At 37.1% G+C, this 19602-nt stretch overlaps 1 protein-coding gene across 27 annotated transcripts in view; it reads left to right on the top strand.

Annotated features, from left to right (window-relative positions):
• Positions 1–19602, top strand: part of siz (Brefeldin-resistant Arf-GEF family protein schizo) — a 223471-nt gene that overhangs the window by 182420 nt on the left and 21449 nt on the right. For 16 of the 27 annotated variants that reach the window (XM_089739481.1, XM_089739480.1, XM_089739493.1 and 13 more), the window contains 6 exons: positions 6325–6497; positions 7421–7562; positions 12616–12836; positions 13737–13860; positions 16803–16935; positions 18966–19059. In XM_089739481.1, the coding sequence (XP_089595607.1) occupies positions 6325–6497; positions 7421–7562; positions 12616–12836; positions 13737–13860; positions 16803–16935; positions 18966–19059 (887 nt within the window). Of the gene's footprint in view, positions 1–6324; positions 6498–7420; positions 7563–9565; positions 9598–10700; positions 10791–12615; positions 12837–13736; positions 13861–16802; positions 16936–18965; positions 19060–19602 lie in introns of those variants that run through there. The other 11 variants (XM_089739472.1, XM_089739471.1, XM_089739479.1 and 8 more) reach the window with 2 other exon arrangements.

The raw sequence follows: 19602 nt of genomic DNA, 5'->3' as shown, positions 1-19602 counted from the left end.
TTAAATAGTTCCTTAACATTCTATTATTCAAAAATATTTTCACTTTCTACGTAAATAAAGTGGCGGGTAAAATTTAGCGTTATGTCAAAGTAACTATTCGACGCTGACGAAGTCGCGGGCAAAAGCTAGTACCTTAATAAATAAACAAATCTTAACAAAAGTCACGGCTGATAATCTCCTATGATACCAACTAACATAATGGGGGGCGTGTTAAAACAAATTATGTTAATGTGTGCAAATTCGATGTCTGTATCTGGTGTTGCCAAACAAGTTTCAACTCAAACTGCCGATATTCGTGAAGTCCACAAATAGTCGAGTGAGAACACAATTTTGTATTCCTTTTTTAATTCCAGGAAAATTATGCACATTTGATTTCTGAGGTCTCAAAATGTATTAAGCACCAATCACTAATTATCATCAAACACGTCATAAATGTGTTTCCGTTCAAGCTCAGTTTGTTAAAAAGGAATTCAAAATGCTATTAAATTGATTTATGTGCACTTAGATGTATACATGAAATTTATCTACGTAAAATATAAAAACAGAATATGGCCAAAAATATAAATTCAACCGTCGACCGATAAAACAATGCGATGTGCGAGTTTGTGGTAAACACTAAAATATAGCAACACTCTTGGTATCGGACACAGATCGCATCCCACTTGCGGCCTAATTTTCCACAACTGGGACAAAGGGGAAGGATATCCTATTCTATTTAATTAATGTTCGAAATAGGGATAGGCATGAGAGAAACATAAGCTGTTTTTGTTGAATAACACTCGCGTGTAATGCTGCTGCAACATGAATAATCACAGAGCATAGAAAATTCGGAGAAAATTTGTAACTGAAGCAACATTTTCAAGATTAGTTTGCATAAATACAGAATCGATTTTTCAATTGCCTAAACGCTACGTTTTTATCTTCTTTGTATACAGACGTTCTTTATAATATCCCAATAATTGTAGTATGGCTTTTGAAATCTAATGTTTATGGATTTATTCTCTCTTTATTAAAATTATCCAACCAAAAATCCCATCAAAAGTGCGAATTCAGTATCTTTCTTGTTCTTAAAATCAAAACACTTAATGTCACATACTTATTATCTTCACAAACTAAACCAAACATTTTTTTTGCTAAGGCTCGATGTGAAAGTTTGAAATACTGCATAGATAGAGATCACTGCCATGCCTCTTTCTGCAGCGTAGCAGACACATGTTCGGATTGATATGATGAAGGCAGAACCTTTGTGCAACGTAATAGAGACCAAGCTGCAAAGTTGCTGTGGAATTCACTACTTCATTTAGCTAGAAAGACTTAAAAGTACAAATTTATAGATAGCCTTACAGGTAGGTGGGTCATGATTTCATTACGCTCGCCTTACGACCTCGCTCACCCATCTGGCGAATCTCTAGTAGAAATAATTCGATGGATGAAATACACAGTACTACTATACCGCAAAACCTTTTCCAACATAATTACTAGTTAGAGGTATCATTTAAACAAACCATTAAAAATAACAAAGAACGTTGTATCATTCAGCAGATCGTCCCGCACTTCGCTGTTTTGGCTCCTCTCCAACAACCTATCTCGCTAATTGGGAAGCTTTATCAGCGAGAATTGCCCGTTGAATAAAAAACTAATGGTTGTTCAGCCTCGATATGAATTGGGTACCTTAAATTTATAGATGATACAATTCTGACATCTAAAATACTTGTTGAAAATTAAAATAGATTACTTTGTTTGTCATCCCTGTTAATTTGTGTTATTGGACCAGCTTATAATTCAAAGTTTGATAAGGAGATCTCTAATTTGAATTACAAAAAATGTTCGAATTTAAAAAAATAAAAATTTAAAACGCGTTTTAATATGAAAGGTCAATTTTATTGGACGCTAAAAATCAATATTACAAAAGTAAATTCCAGTTGGCGATTCTATAGCTAACGCATTTACTAATTAGCATTAATACTTTATTGGAAATAAATTTCATCCAATCTACATAAATTCTTGAAAACTAACTTGCTAAACAAATGGCCTAAATACAAGACCGTTGATTTCCCATGACTCCGTGTATAATTCAAGCAGGATATTGTTACGGGCAAATGTGTCTGAGATCTTTTCGTGACTTTCTCGTATTCCCAAGTCGGGTATAACTTCTTATTGGTCTTTGTACAAACTTTGCCGTGTTTGTTAATAAATACGCTTTGAAATATTCAAAGAGGTTTTCAGTTTGGATATTTGAGGCTCTATTTGAGTTTACATTTAAGCTAACGAAATCTGAGTCGGTTAATTTGATTCGAGACTTCATGACTGTACAATCATTAGTATTATTCGTAATTAATCAAAGTTAATATTGTTTCCACTGCTGCGTATTGTCGCAAAGTTTGTCGCAAGGTTTGGGCGATTGTTTTCTACCATTCTCTGCGAACTTTACGAACCGTAAATCTTATTATAAGATCGAGTACGCTTTTATTAAAAAGGGTCATAAAACATTTTAATAATTCTGAAATTAACATCATTGTTTTAATTTCATCTTTATTTCATAGCTTACGGATAAATACTGCCATGAGCTAACGTCGGATGTATTTTGAGATTAATTACCTTCTTCGATTTCAGGTTTCATTTTAACTACAAAATTAGGTTGACCTTCTGTGTCTTTAAGAATTTCTAGAATTTAAATAAATAATTCGTCAAAGGATTTAATTGTTAATAAAAAAATGGAAAAAATACAATGCCATTCATAGTCGTCTGTCTAAAAGCTATGAAGTGTGTAAGCTATGAAGTGTACACCCACTCACAAAATTAATAAATGACATCTTCCTACATGCCATATCCATGTTTTATTCCTATTCTAGAATCTTCTCAAAAATTCCCTACCTGTACGTATATTTTTTGGTTTTTAAACGTATTTAAGTGTTCTTTCTTATCTATATACTTTCAAACGATTACATCATTTCATAATAATATGTCGATTATCAGTTTTTTTCAAAACAATGGTAAATTATGTACAGTAATTATCGTCACAATGCATACAAGCGTAATCAACACACGATAAAACAATACAGCATTGCACATTCTGAATATTCCACAGAGATCGACCCGCTTTCATGAATTTTGAAATTAAATTTCTGTACAGCTCATTCAGAATAGTTGAAAAATCGCGCACGTACTTCAGAATCAAATATCGTTTAACTTTGAGATTTTTTACTATTACAGTATTATGATGATATTGTATTTTTTGGTGATGTGCATCTTTAAAACAATCCAAAAAAAACGAAAACAGTCTCAAAGTAAAATCTTGTATTCCGTTAAGATTGATCACAATATTTTCGTAATGTTTAACTTTAATATTTTCGAATCTATATATTAATACGTGAAGCAAAAACTTTGTATCCCTTTTTACGAAAATTGCGCGGACGGAGGATTATGAAATTTTCCACATTTATAGAGAATATAGAGAAGAAGTGCACAAAGCTAATATTTTTTTTAAATAATGCATTAAAGATACATTAAATCAATAAAGAAATCATTACACACACTACATACCATGTATTTGACGCACACACGCATGCATACTATTTATTGTCAAACTTTTGTTCTTGACGTCTGTGGTCAAATTTAGAATAGATTAAAATTAAATATTGTTTGTCTTTATTAATATATTTTTATAGAGTAGCCTTGGCGAAATTTGTGATTATAGAAGTATAAAATACAATCATAATAGTGTACAAACTTACAATTCCAATTAATTATAGTCGAATTTCAACTACTGCGGGACCTCTAGTCAAATATGAAAAGACAACCGCAGTAGGCGACGTCATTCATAGTGCATTTAAAACTAAAGCAATTAATATTGAATAAACATTACATATAAATTTCCATTGAGTCTACCTTAAAATGTTGCGTCCCAAGTTCCTCGGAGCTTGTACCGAGAAAGTATGCTGTTAGACTAATAGCCTTATGGGAACTGTACTCTTAACTATTTCCTCTATTAGGAGAAACAAAGTTACGTACCTAACTTCGACTGTACTTTGAGATTGTGGTTGAACATTTTGAAATTTTGTATTTAAACACCGTTTTTCGGGGTTAAAATAAGATTTTGAATTTGTATTACGATGATTTAAATGTGTAAGATCACGCTCCACGACCAGTGCTAGAGTGCTTTGAATTTTTATTTGCTTAGATACGTGGACGAGCTCACAGCCCACCCGGTGTTAAGTGGTTACTGGAGCCCATAGACATCTACAACGTAAATGCGCCACCTACCTTGAGATTAAGTTCTAAGGTCTCAGTATAGTTACAACGACTGCCCCACCCTTCAAACCGAAACGCATTATTACTGTTTCACGGCAGCACTTGGTGATAGTAAAAATATGTGATGCTCATGCGAAGAAGTTGCTTACAACAAGCAACAAGCCCAACAGATAAATTCCTCTAGGGTCTTTATGTATAAAATTCCAAAGTTTGAGAATTTCTCACACTTTCGTTTTTCAACCAAAAAAATTCCACATAAATTATTTAGTTATGGATGGATAACATCTTTGATCGTTAACCATGGAGAATCGTTGTCTTTGCTTGCTTTCTCCGAACGATCGTGACTCCGGCAGTGGTTATGGTCTGGTTATGTGGTATAGTATTATGTATGGTATAGTTATCTGCCACGACAATGCAATTCTAAAATGTGTTTTGACCTTAGGTTTTCTTTCTAGTTCAAAACCTTCAGTATTCATTGTTCTCAGATAACACCGAAATTGTAATATATTTAATTGAGGCATTATTCTTAACACGGGCGATTGCCACAGAAACATAAATTTAAATAATTTAGGTTTGTTTATGTGAATTGAAAACACATTCATCTGAATTTAGATCAACCTTTTTAATATACATACAAACTGTTTTTTTTTTTTTTTTACAAAGTATTTTTATTTATTTTCGCTGGATTGGATTTCGCGATTTCGCGATACTTGCGTTTTCCGTAAAGACGCAAATAAATCGTTTACTTGAGTAAAACAGGTATATGACATTAATTGCAGTTGTAATAGTCTTGATGTGTGTCTCTCTCCCACTCGTTCGTATAAAGAAAGCGTAAAAGAGATAAATGCTCTAATGTTATTTACCGAAGCTTACGAAAGCGTCCCAGATATCCTCCTTTACTTTAAACATTTGTTTTAGATACGGGGAAATCTTGTGAAACTTGAAATACTGAATATGTAATGAACGATAAGGGGAATCACTTTAGTGCTCCAATTACAAAATGTATTATTTTTTATCGTGAAACACTGGTTTCCATTCAAATTTGCCACAAAGGGATAAATGTGGTTTTATCTCTATATTAAATACGTAAAGCAAAAACTTTGTACCCCTTTTTACGAAAATTGCGCAGACGGAGGAGTATGACATTTCCCACACTTATAGAGAATATAGAGGAGGAGTGCAGAATGTTAATATTTTTTTTTATTATGCACTAAACATATATTAAATCAATAAATAAAACATTACACACCTACCATGTATTTGACACACACGCATGCATACTATTTGTTTATTGTCAAACTTTTCTTATTAAAGTCTGTGATCAAATTTATAATAGATTAAATATTGTTTGTCTTTATTAATATGTGTCTAAAGTGATGATGAGTGTATAAACTTATAATTTCAATTAATTATAGACGAATTTCGACTACCGGGGGACCACTGTACTGTACTGTAAATTGGCAAAGGAACTAGGGGCCCGTCTGATGCACACATGTTGTCGACTGGCGGATGTAACCTCTTGTCATACGGCATAATTATTATCTTTCTCACTGAGTATACATACATATATACTAATTTACTTCGAATTTATATATGAGACCAACACTATTTTCATTTGTTATACTACGATGTTTTGGCTGTGTGTTTGTTGGCCCAGAATAACATTGCTCCAACTCCTCGTAAGAGGAGTCTAAGTGATTCATCGGAGAATAGCAGCGTTCTCTACGCATTATAGTAGTGTACTGCTATCGCCAATTGGCATATACTACGCGACTTGTGAGCCCGCATGGGTATGCACCATCACCCTGCCTATTTCTGCAGTGAAGCAGTAATGCGTGTCGGTTTGAAGAGTGGGACAGATACTATAAAAACTAAGATTTTTTTCAAGGTGGGTTGATGTCTATGCAGTTCGCTAACAATTTAATGACAGGTGGGACGTGAGATCGTCCACCCAAGCAATAATATAAATATGTGTACAAATATCCGACGCTAAACTTTAGATTCTTTAATTATGGATTCAATAATGCCTACGTTGATTATTGGACTAACCTATAACTTTTATTTTGTCCTCAGCTTTTCGCAGAAGGTAGACGAAGAGGAGCCAGGCGGCGGGGTCCCGCTACATCCACCGGACGGTTTCTACACTCATCAGCACTCGATCCACGCGCATCATGCCCACACTGAGCCCGACCGAGGGTACATGGATGGCAACAGATACGTCACCGATGTCCATCGACCGTTACCAGGTGGGTGAAGTTGAGGCTACATTCTTTAAAGTACATGAATGGATGGATGGTCACATAGATAGACATAGAACAGACTAACACACATATAATTACTATTCTTTTTCTACCCATGCTGATAGCTTTGAGAGGCTATTTCAACTTCTCCTTGACGTGTAGGTGAGCTCACAAGGCTGAAACCGGGAGTGTTGGTAACACTGACCCTAGGAAGAGCAGTGCTTCGCAGAATCTACCACCGGATCGGAAACGTGACCCAGTGAGAAGATCCGGCGAGAAACTGAGTGGGCTAATTGTTTAAATATAAGATTGAAATAGAACTTCATTTTGCATCTACGGTACTTTTGAAATTGAAGTAGGGTGTTTTACGGGATGCGAGTACAGATAATAATATCGATTTTATAATGATATTCTTCCACAACAAATAACTAATGTTGGTTCTAGTGCAAAAGGCTTTATTTCGTTTGTGACCTGGTTCAGAGTAAGTCAGATGCGAATGATTTTTATAACAAAATAACTTGATGCTTATTTCTTTGATGATGATGGTTAGATGCTTGAGCATCCCTCTCCGCTGTTAGTCTTCTACAAGATCAATCTTGTAGAAGACTAATAGCGGAGAGTGAACAGACACTCAGAAGACCTTGTGATTTTTTCTTCTTGTCTCCAATTGGCAAAGGCGATCATGCAGCTTTGGAAAATTAAAGCTTTCTAGAAGTTGCGTACATATTTAAGTATAATATAGCGAATAATCATTCACTATTAAAGTTTTGACATAGGATCCCCGTGAATTACTGTAAAATAACGGAAAATAGCAGTGGTATGCACATCGACGTCGTAATCACAAGGAGAAAATCCATTGACGCGATAAATGAATTGTTTTTGAATATTTATTTCTGTTTTATTTATCCGGTTCGATTGTTTATTTCCAGCTCTAAATCATTCGAACTCGTCATGTTCGTCGGCGTCGAACGCGTCGACGGGCGCGGGTCTTTGCACGGCACAGGAGCCGGCGTCGCAGCTTTACATTGCCGCGCCGCCGGAGGGCTTCGGCCTCGCCGTTCATACCAACAGGTCAGTGTAATGCAAACAATCAAATAAAATCGAAGGTGTTTTCAGTTACGTTAAGATGTTGATAATTGACAGATACTTTATTTCTTCTACGCACAATACGTATACCCAATGACTCTACAAAGATTAAAACATAAAAAACAATGACATTTTTAAAATCGGTTTTCACAGAATTCATATATACTATTGAAAAACATACAATTTAACTCTAGATTTAATCATACTACTAGTCATTTAATGGTACAAGCCTGAAGCATCATCTGCTATATGAAACAACATTTGTAACAGAATTACAATAATATTGAATAAAGACTTAAAAAAATCAACAGGAAAACGTTGTATTGTTTGTTCTGCCGAAATAATGATAGAGTACACAGCCTGCTTAGCTACTGATTATGAACGTACCTTATCAAAAGTATCGTGGTGTGAAATTGATCTTTACCTTAAGCTCAGTTCAAACTGTAGTAATGCAAATCTATGTTAATATAAGAAGATTTCATATGCCAAAAATATGTTTTAGCTCTTTTCAACGTGTTAAATTAATTTTTATTCAAATCAAATTGTCATTAATACCATATCTATAAAAGAGATAAGACAACCGTGCAAACACAACCCACTGAGTTTCTCGGCGGATTTTCTCAGTGGATCGTGGATTTGGTTTGCGGATGGTAAAAAAACATTATTTGCTCAACATTAATAAAATAATTTTAGCTACTATATTTAGAATTCCCTATAATATTTAGTAAATAGTTCCTTATAGTATTTAGTAATTATTTTTTTTACAACATCTTCAAATAATTTTATGTTCAAATTCTAAAACCATTATACATCTATACTAAATATATACTATATAAATCTAGAGTGGTTCTGGATTTGGATATTTTTTCTAGCCACCTCATAATTCTCGAGATTTCAACGTTGTAATTCTAATGTATCAGATAAAGCTAGATGTTTATATATTATGTACGTCTTACTGTACCCACATTACGTGTCGATTTTAACTTAGATTTCTTTGTATAGCTTACCTGCAAATTATAATCTACAAGTGAAGTCCTTAAGAAAGGGACAATACTCGTCGTTTTTTAGGTACAATAAATTCTCATTGCGCCTATGTCCAGCAGTCCGCTGCTATAGGCTGATGATAATATATGATGTAATATAAATCCTCAATTCTGTCTTTACGTTACAGCAATCTCATTGCACTCAACCCTCAATGCGATTATCGTTCTTATTCTGTTATACTTATAGTTTTAATTATTATTAACTATTAGTAATTTTATTCATTTAAATTTGTTCACCGTAATGGATTTGTTGAACAGGTTCAAAATTGATTGAAAATTCTTCATAGTCAGTTACTATAGTAATATTATAAAGAGGAAATGTTTGTTTGTTTGTTTGTATTGAATAGGCTCCGAAACTATTTAATCGATTTGAAAAATTATTTTACTGTTTGGAAGCTACACTATTTTCGAGTGACATAGGCTATATTCTTTATACTCTTTTTTAATAATTAGGGATCCTTGCTAAAACTCCAATAATGTAACCCAAGGTGTAAAAAAGTTACCTAAAATATTATTTACATCGCGCGCGCTGCGAAAACTATTGATGATAGAATAAAATAACGTACTACGACTTTGTAGAACACATTATTAATTACAAAAAGTGTCGCGACAGCATATTATGTCTATCTATGTAGTTATGCCGCAATAAGTGTTCTTTTAAATAAAAAAATAAAACAACGTCAAATATCGTTGAAATTTTTGTTAAAGACCCGAGCGGAGCCGGAGCGGGCCGCTAGTTGTTCATAAAGTCTCTTCCATTTCACTCTCCAATGTCTTTGGTACGAACGATTTATATTCGATGTCTAAGATGAACAACAGTGTGCCGTTCTTTGAGCAATATTTAGGAATGGTATATGTAAGAACATTTATAATCTTTGGACATTGTGATTTTGTGTAATATATAACTCTGTATTAATTCTTGTTTTGTTTGTGTTCGTACAATTAATCTGGATCTGGATAATGGGGATCAGACAAAGGTTTGCATTCATAATTTTATACACCATTGTGTACGTGAAGATTTTCGTTACCCATCCGTGAATGCGTATCCTGAACAATAAAGTAATTTAAAAAGAAATGACTTAAACCAAAAGACGTAAATTGAATTCCATTCCCTTAATGTTAATTAATTGTCTTAGAAGATCGTCTAACATATTTTTACTGTTCACTATATCAGAATTATACTATATCAGGATGCATGAACCATTCCCGGAAGCAAATTATAAATATTTACAAAAGTTTTTGCACGCAATGTAACACATCTATAAAATCACCGGACGTTCGGGGTTAATGAACCTGAAAGAACGCGGGGAGCGGCTGCGAGCTGCATACGCATTGCATTACTGGTTCTCCAAATTTGACGTCAAGGAAATAAAAAAAATTAGACAATTAGTTTAATCCTATTTCGATTTCGGGAAAGATGTCTCCACACCCTATGTATAAGTATGACACTTGTACTCCTTAACTTTGTTTCCTGATTGTTTTATTTTCTTAAACTTAATTTATACGGTTGGGAAAAGCTGAAAAGCCCAATTGGTGTTTTCGGAGCCTATAGACACAACAACGCGAATTCCCACCTTCGGACATGAGGTAGAAGCTTCAATTGTATTTATTATCACGCCATTTAGACTGGAAAGCACACCTGCTTCGCGTCAAAATAGGCCGTTGTTGCGGGCTTACAATGCAATTTACTACCCTACTAGTAAATACGCAAATAGTTATAAGATCTCAGTTTTAACAGTACAACGGCTGCCCCACTCTTCAAACCGAAAAGCATTACTGCGTCACGGCAGAAATAGGTGGGGTGGACCCCTATAGACATAGCTCCTTAGCGACCAGCGAATAGGTAGGCAAAAAAAAAGGTGGGATCGTGGTAACTACCCGTGCTGACTCACAAGACGTCCTACCACCAGTAATTACGCTAATAATAATTTTGCGGGTTTGATTTTTATTTGTAAAGAAATGTACCCGTATAAACTTTCACAACAATATTACTAAGCACTTTCCAGGATTCTTGAGTGTCTTTGTCTCAACAATATGTTGTATACAATATTGTATATAGTTTTTCTCTCATTTTCTATAGGCGTGGGACAGACGTATCCATCATTGGTACGGCGGGGATAACACAAAAAGACCCTAGTTTACCCCAGAAAAGGGGTAAACTAACAAGAGGGTAGGTCAAGTGCCGAAGAGATATTAACCCTTTCGCATTTAGATGATTTTCATAACTGATTTTCTCGTGTTGAGAATTATACATAATTATTATTTTTGTATTAAAGTATTATAGATTTGATGTTTATTAATAAAATATCACTCATTATCGTTTTTACGTGACTCACTTTTCTGTACAAAGATGTACCTTTAAATATTATTAGTTTTTGTTTCGATTTATTTTATCTATGAGGAGCAACTGGTTGAATTAACAGGTTCAATGTTTCTGCCCGTAATGAAAATGACAATGATATGATTGAATGCAATTAAGGGGATTGGAGAACTTGATTGTTCTTTTAGATTCTTTTTAGATAGAAACAATATTTATTTCAAACTTGAATGTCATTAGAACATACCTACCTACCTGTTGATGATAAAATGTTATCTACGAATAATATCTACATACAAACGAAGTAGCAGCCTAAGCTTGTTGGTTTACTATGTTTATAGCTTTCTCAGCTCAATTTTTTCGTAAAAATAGTATCATGTATAATTTTCAACACAATTCCTTACTCTAACTCAATAATCCTATGAATGAAAAAAAAAACACCTTTTGACTATATAACGAAAGTAATGTAATACCAAAAATAAAAAAAGCATGTTGTTAAAACTATTCAACTTTTATTAAGTAAAGTTAGTTAAACTTGAACTGATTCCTTAATCTATTAGTATATCTATATAGGAGTAACAGCATGACTTTTAATTCATGCCTTTCATTTAATTTGAAATAAATTGAATACATTCGCGTTTGATAATTTAATAATTAATGTACGGAAAAACTTATTATTAGATCTATATTCTGCTAAATTTGCACAAAGTTAATACAAATTCTGTCAATTAGTGATCTTATTTCACATCGATTTTCTGTAGCTAGTATCGATTCGAAATCATGTAATCACAAGAGTAAATTATATTCTTTATCTGGGAGGATATTTCAAGCACAAAGTTCGACAGTGGGATTCTAGCAAAGCACACACACCGTAGAAATGTTATTGTGAAATTAATTAATAATTGCAATCACTGTTACATTATTCATTATCTGTTCTCGCTGTATATGTGTTCAATGTGATTTTAGTACACAAATTATTTGAACGTAGAAAAAAAAACTATAATCATGTAAAACTAAGAACCTGTAAACTATGATAAAATCTGCTATAATTACCGAATGAATAAAACACGTATTTCTTAATAAATAATGTTCAAAATTATTTCATTCTTTTTATTATATTAGTATTTAGATAGATCACATGTCTACTAATTTATGACGTCACTGTTTTCATCGCAAATTACTTTCATCATGAACATTTACGAACCCCGAGAATGCTGCATTATCAAGACAAACCTTAACCATTCTTAACTCGCATCTTTTCGATTGTGTTCCACTAAAAATAGTAATACTTTATGGGTCTATTCGAGAATTCCAAATAAATGCACATGTGATTTTCTTTACATTCTTACCTTTTTTTTGAGTGAGCTATGAACACTTCAGTTCAGTTTCAGTTCAGTTTCAGATCAGTTTCAGTTCAGTTTCAGTTCAGTTTCAGTTCAGTTTCAGTTCAGTTTCAGTTCAGTTTCAGTTCAGTTTCAGTTCAGTTTCAGTTTCAGTTTCAGTTCAGTTTCAGTTCAGTTTCAGTTCAGTTTCATTTCAGTTTCAGTTCAGTTCAGTTCAGTTCAGTTTCATAAATGTTTTGTTTAGACTCAATTAATAAAATCAAGAATGAACCTTCTAAAGTATTACTTCGTAACGTCAAAGTTTTCTTTTTAAATAAGTATCATTGAACTTTCAGCCGCTATGAGATGTCGCAGGACCTGCTCGATAAGCAAGTGGAAATCTTAGAGAGACGATACGGAGGTCTCCGCGCCCGCAGGGCTGCCGTCACCATTCAGCGCGCGTTCCGAAGGCGGCAACTGCTCAAGAAGTTCAGCGCGATCACGGCTATGGCCAAAGCTGCCGACTCGAATGCGAGACGGCTACAAGACGGTCCCGATCACGGTCAATTAGTCAATGGTAAAGTTTTTTTTTTCACTACCTATGCTGATAGCCTTGAGAGGCTATTTAAGCTTCTCCTTGACGTGTAGGTGAGCTCACAGGGCTCAAACCAGAGTGTTGGTAATACTTGTCCTAGCAAGAGCAGTGCTTTGCAGAATTTTTACTGGTGGTAGGACCTCTTGAGAGTCCGCACGGGTAGGTATCACCGCCCCGCCTATTTCTGCCGTGAATCAGTAATGCGTTTCGGTTTGAAGGGTGGGGCAGCCGTTGTAACTATACTGAGACCTTAGAACTTATATCTCAAGGTGTGCGGCGCATTTACGTTGTAGATGTCTATGGGCTCCAGTAACCACATAACACCAGGTGGGCTGTGAGCTCGTCTTCACATCTAAGCAATAAATAAATAAAAGATGCTATCACCGGATCGGAAACGCGACCCACTGAAAAGATCCGGCGAGAAACTCAGTGGGCTGTGTCTATGGGTTAATTTACGACGAGGACGATGACCGGTGGTTGAGGTATATGGTAACAATTAAGTAAATTATTATATAACGATTTCCTACCACGATTTTCGCATTGAATGAGTCCACGTGGTTTCGGAATGTCGCAAGCGTCACGGTTGGACTAGACAGACTAGGTAATGACAGATTTATTGTGTAATCATTTAATTTTAAGCGAAAATATTAAATTATTGCAGAATATTAAAGTTAGCGAGGTAATAATTGCTTCAAATAGCGGAAATTAGGCCACACTCTTTTATTATGCTTCTCGACTAAATCGAAGTCACTCCTCACCTTGAGACGTGAGTTCTAAGTCACCGTTTTTACAGTACACAATTAAAAAAAAAACTGCTCTTATCTACAATTTTACGTTTAACAATTATTCCGATTCTAAAACTCCATTTGTCCGTAATTACAGGTACAGATATCTACGCGACTACGTTGCTACAAAAAAGTCCCAGCGGCACAGAAAAAATGTTAGCTTTGACGAGACCCATGAGGTCGATGTCCTTGCGAGAGCGACACGAACCACCCGACATGGGGTAAGTTACAAGGAATCCTATAGACAGTTCATACAATGACCGATTAATTCCAGTCAATAACGACAGAGCTAGAACATTATCAAATCTATTATTTTCTTAGATTTTCGTTAATATAATTAAAACTTTTTTTTATTGCTTAGATGGTTGGACGAGCTCACAGCACACTCATTAAGTGGTTACTGGAACCCATAGACATCTACAACGTAGACGCGCCACCTACCTTGAGATACAAGTTCTAAAGTCTCAGTATAGCCACAACGGTTGCCCCACCCTTCAAGTCGTCGGTGCGCCCAGTCACGGCCGGAGTTCCCCAGGGAAGCGTCCTGGCACCAGTCCTCTACGCTCTCTACACCAACGACATTCCCACGCTTGAGGGCAACCTCCAAGCGTGGGAAGCCGACGTGAAGTTGGCGCTGTTTGCCGACGACAGCGCCTACTTCGCGTCCTCTAATTTCCCCTCTGCGGCCATTTCAAGGATGCAGAGGCTGTTGGACCTACTGCCCCAGTGGCTGGACCGATGGAGGGTCGCGGTCAACGTGGGGAAGACCGCGGCTATCCTCTTCGGTCCGGTCCGCACAAGAGCCGTCCCAGGACAGCTCAGTCTCCGTGGAGTCAATGTCGAGTTTAGGCCCAGTGTCCGATACCTGGGAGTCAGTATCGACCGGAGTTTGAGGATGACCGCCCACGCCAAGTCGGCGTTGGCGGCCGCCCGCTATGCGAGGTTTCTCCTCCGGCCGGTGTTGGCCTCCGGGTTGCCGACCAGGACTAGACTCGGCATTTACAAGACGTATGTTCGTTCCCGTATCACGTACGCAGCTGCGGCCTGGTATCACCTCATCCCGCAGATCATGCGGGTGAAGTTACAGGCCCAGCAGAATCTGGCTCTTCGCACGATAGTCGGAGCAGGGCGTTACGTCAGAAATGACGTAATCGCCCGGGATCTAGATGTGGAGTCGCTCGAGGAGTTCATCCGGAGGCTAGCTCGTAATATGTACGAGCGGGCTGACGGTGGACCCCACGAGCATCTCCACAATATAGCTCCCTTGCACGCCAGACCACCTGATGGTCAGGCGCTACCAAGGGAGCTACTGGAACCCCCGGCTATGGTAAGATAGTCGGCTTAACCGGAGTGATATGGGAGTGCTCATAATGAGTGCCCCCATGGGACTGAGCTGTCCACACTCCTCATTTCCCCCCACACTGTTGGGGTGCCCCCTATGGGGACCCATTTCTATCACCCGTTTGGGTGAACCACTCCCCCTTAAGGGGAGTGATTTACATCGGTCCCTCCCCGCGACGGTCTTCCCCTTCTGGGGAGCCCCTAGCGGGTGAGCGCCAAACCAGTGCCGCGGCTCCCCCTCTGACTTGTAGAGGTGGGGCCGCGGCATGGGGCCGGTGGCGGGCCCCACGGTTGCTGACTGTTGGCCCTGTATTGTATATAGTAGTTGTAAGTAGGTTAGTTAGTTTAGTAGTTTTGTAGTTAGTAGTAGGAAAAAAAAAAAAAAAAAAAAAAAAAAAAAAAAAAAAAAAAAAAAAAAAAAAAAAAACCGTAGGAAGCAGACGACAGCAGCCGGCGCCGGGGAGACTCCTCCACGGGCATCACTCCAACCATGACAAGCCCATCGTATTATATATAAGTATTTATTATTTTGTCGATGCTATGCAACCGTATACGCGCTGCGAACAGTCCTTCCCCGTCTCGTCCTGCATTTATACCACCCCTGCCCTATGTGGCAGGGAGCTCCGTCCCGGGTAGTGGGGTTTGCCCCGAGGCCCGTTCCATGCCCCCGTGAGGGGGTATGACGACCCTTCTTCTCTCTTCTCCACCCTTCAAACCGAAACGCATTACTGCTTCACGGCAGAAATAGGCAGGGCGGTGGTACCTATCCGCGCGGACTCACAAGTGGTCCTACCACCAATAATTACGCAAATTATAATTTTGCGGGTTTGATTTTTATTACACGATGTTATACTATATATATATAAGTATATACTATGTACTACTCTTAAATTTTAATCTAATGCTAACTGGGCTATCACAGTTTCAAACACGAACAACATCTTGTTCGTCCGTGACCACTAAAAAGTATACGAAATGTCGGAAATAATATAAGGAAAATAAACAAATCAAGAGGAAGGTCAGAGGAATCACCGCCTAGCTAAGACGTCGGCAATCGGGTTTCAAGGACATGTTCTTATCGAATACAAATTAAAGCCTTCTTAAAGAAAAGAGGTTTTTTTATCTAATGATTTTTGCCGTAAAGCATCAAATTATAGTACAGAAATAAAATGGAAAAGTATATTGAATTTAGGTCGCTTCTTCGACTTGAATATTGTGATTTATAATTTAATAATTGTTTGTATGTACTAAGGAGTAAGGATTTACATAAATTCCGTAATTTGACCTTGACTGGAATTAACTGTTAAGATTGATAATTTTGTATTATAGTTTTATCGTGTTGCATACTACAGATTTGTATTGAAAAGGTGAAATAATCAGAGAAATCTCTAGAATTTATAACCGCATAAAAATGCTGATAAAGGACGTTTTTTTTTTATTGTCATGGTTGGACGAGCTCACAGCCCACCTGATGTTAAGTGGTTACTGGAGCCCACAGACATCTACAACGTAAATGCGCCACCCACCTTGAGATATAAGTTCTAAGGTCTCAGTATAGTTACAACGGCTGCCCCACCCTTCAAATCGAAACGCATTACTACTTCACGGCAGAATTAGGCGGGGTGGTAATACCTACCCGTGCGGACTCACAAGAGGTCCTACCGCCAGTAATAAATTATTCCACCAGTATTCGTTTATATTATTGTAATAAAGTTCTCGTACCTCAGTTTCTTACATCTTACTTTCTCTACTTTATACAAAGGTATAAGATTTTAACTTTGAATCAAAAAATTAACTGGTGGTATTGTTTTTTTTTTCGCAGCAACCACTTGCAATGCGACACGCACGACGTAGAAGCCATGGTTGCTAGAGTTCAGCAGTCGGCTCACCAGATCCACATGATCGCCACCGATCTACCGCCCGGGGTGCTTCATCCGGCTGACGCAGACAGCGGGGTATGACGGATATTAAACAAATCATTACTTCGATTTTACCTAATTTTGGTACATAGCTTCTTAATGAGTCAATACATGTAAGAAACCCCCGTTTTCCAATGCCTTCGTACTGGGACCTACTGCCCAAAACACGTCATTACGGATCCTCCCGATCCATTAACGGTGCTTTTAGGTACCACAAGCATCGGTCACCGTCCTCGTCGAGCCCCTCGCTTGCGACGAAGGGCTCGACGAGCGAATTAACCCACAGACACAGCCCACAGAGTTTCTCGCCAGATCTTCTCAGTAGGTCGCGTTTCCGATCCGGTGGTAGATTCTGCGAAGCACTGCTCTTGCTAGGGTGAGTGTTAGCATCACTCCGGTTTGAGCCCCGTGAGCTCACCTACTAGCTAAGGTTACGCGTAAATATCATCTCAAGGCTATCAGCTTAGATAGGAAAAAAAAGACCCAGATTAATTTCTAAATGCTTTGTTTATTCTAATTATAAGTACCGAATAACTATTATTTTCTGTGAAAAGCCTTCAAATTACTGTATAAATATTTATATTTCCCTGATTCTGTTGATTTGGGTACACACATGGAGTACAAAAAAAATATGACTCAGCTAATTCTGCTGTGCATTTACTATATTTACCATATTTTTTTTTTTTACAAACTGTCTTCTTACTTTTCGTAGTAATTCCGGTATCTAATTTAATCACTGTGCAATTAAAAATAACGGAAAATTTCTATAACTAAAGCATCGTAACACGAGTAGGTATAGCGTTCGCGACACTTCCTACATAAAAACTATGCGATAAAAATGTCAACGCACTACATCTTAGCGAATATAATAACCTTGTTCGGCTGTTACACAAAGCGTGTGTGTATTATTAGTTAAATAAACACAATGACATGATAGCCCAAACAATATTCTATCAGTTGGTGACGTGCGCCGCGTCGTGTGGTCGCCTGCGCACCGTCTTACAGAAACCGTGTAATTAAATACGGTATCGGCTATTGAATACGACGCGACATTAAACTTAGTGCTCACTTAGATATTTCTAGAAAAATAAGAAACCAAAAAAAATGTGTTACGAAATGAATCGTAAAAAGTCGAAAGTGCTAATGAAATCGGCAAAGAAAAGCAAAGATGTATTTCGGATAGTGAAAATGACAAGACTATGGAGTTTCAATACCGGAAAATATGATTTACGTAAATATAATGTAGGTTTTTTTTTCTTTGGTATAATCACGACGGAAGGGTAGCTTCCGGGATTGTCACAGGGAACACCAATATCAGCTGTCAGCTTTCCTATTTAGATAAAAATAGTATACGGCTTCCGCAAGGAGGTCGATGGCGTTCGTATAACACCGGCTGCATTTTATTGAGTGCTGAGATCGGCTGCGAAAGTTGTGAAATGCCGGTCATGAGCATCCGTGAACACTTGTTACTCACGACGTGCGGATTTCATACGAACAGAGAAATGATAGTGATCGCGTGCCATCGCGTCGAGTTGCGAAAAAAATTTCTGAATTACATTTCTGTGATTTGTCATTATCACATTAAAACTAAGAATGATAAAGTTAATAACATATTAATAAACAAATAATCTAGGGAACGTATACATTAAACTCCCAGACAAAGCGCGAACAAACTCGTCAGTCACACGAATGATTGCCCGATCTGGGAATCGAACCTACGTCGCTTGGCAAAGCAGTCAGGGGTGCTAACTAGTGTGTCAACTAGCATCCATTTATACAAAACATTCGGGATTTAAGCTTTCCGTCACTAAGCTTTGTGGCCATTCAGTACATGGCTAACAAAATCAATAAAAAAAAACCTCATCACTGTATTTTTACAAGTTGAATTAATTTACTCTATATCCCAAGTGAGGACACAAAAATCGACTTTCAATTATTCTCAAACCAAACAATCATGACTCAAACGTAATGTAAATAATGTTTTCAATATTATTTAATCAGCAAGACAATTTACTTACTCGGTGTTTTAAATTAATATGTAATCACGTGTATTTCGTGAATTTCAGGTTTGCAGTTGTTCGGTTAGCGGTTCCGTGACAAATATATCGACTTCATCATCGCACAATGAATCTCTACACAACCACCAGATGATGAATACTGGTATGTTCGATTAGATAATAAAATAAATAAATACGTGCGGCACTCGGGGACTGCCGCAGTAAAGCTATTGCATAGCATTTTTTATCAACTTATGCAATTATAATTAGACAATAATAATTTAATATTAAAACAACAATAATAAAACAAGACCACGCTATATTTATAAATATTAAAAAAAGCAAAACATTAACTGTCTTCCTCATACTTATAAGTTAGACAGCGCGAGAGAGAGATGGGCAGACTTTTCATGATGCGCATGCAGTGCGACGTCACACCGCGCGCATATTCACAAACACTACACAAGCGCAACGTGTGAATGTGTTGAACGTGAGCTACATGGTAGGCGGAGTGGGGGGGTGTTAGGTTTTATTTTCGTTACGGAATTTCTTGATTCGGTCGCCGCGCTCAAACCCCGCTATAAAAGCTATGCAACAGCATAAAAAATATTGCTTATATGAGCGGACTAGGTCACGGCCAACCCGATTTTAAGTGGTTACCGGAACTCATAGACATTAAACAACGTAAATGCCGCCATCCGGCTTG

The sequence above is a fragment of the Bombyx mandarina genome, chromosome A1 (assembly GCF_030267445.1).
Source record: "Bombyx mandarina strain Sakado chromosome A1, ASM3026744v2".
NCBI lineage: Eukaryota > Metazoa > Arthropoda > Insecta > Lepidoptera > Bombycidae > Bombyx > Bombyx mandarina.
Note: the sequence above shows the minus strand (reverse complement) of the source record. Positions and strands in the feature narration are given on the sequence as shown.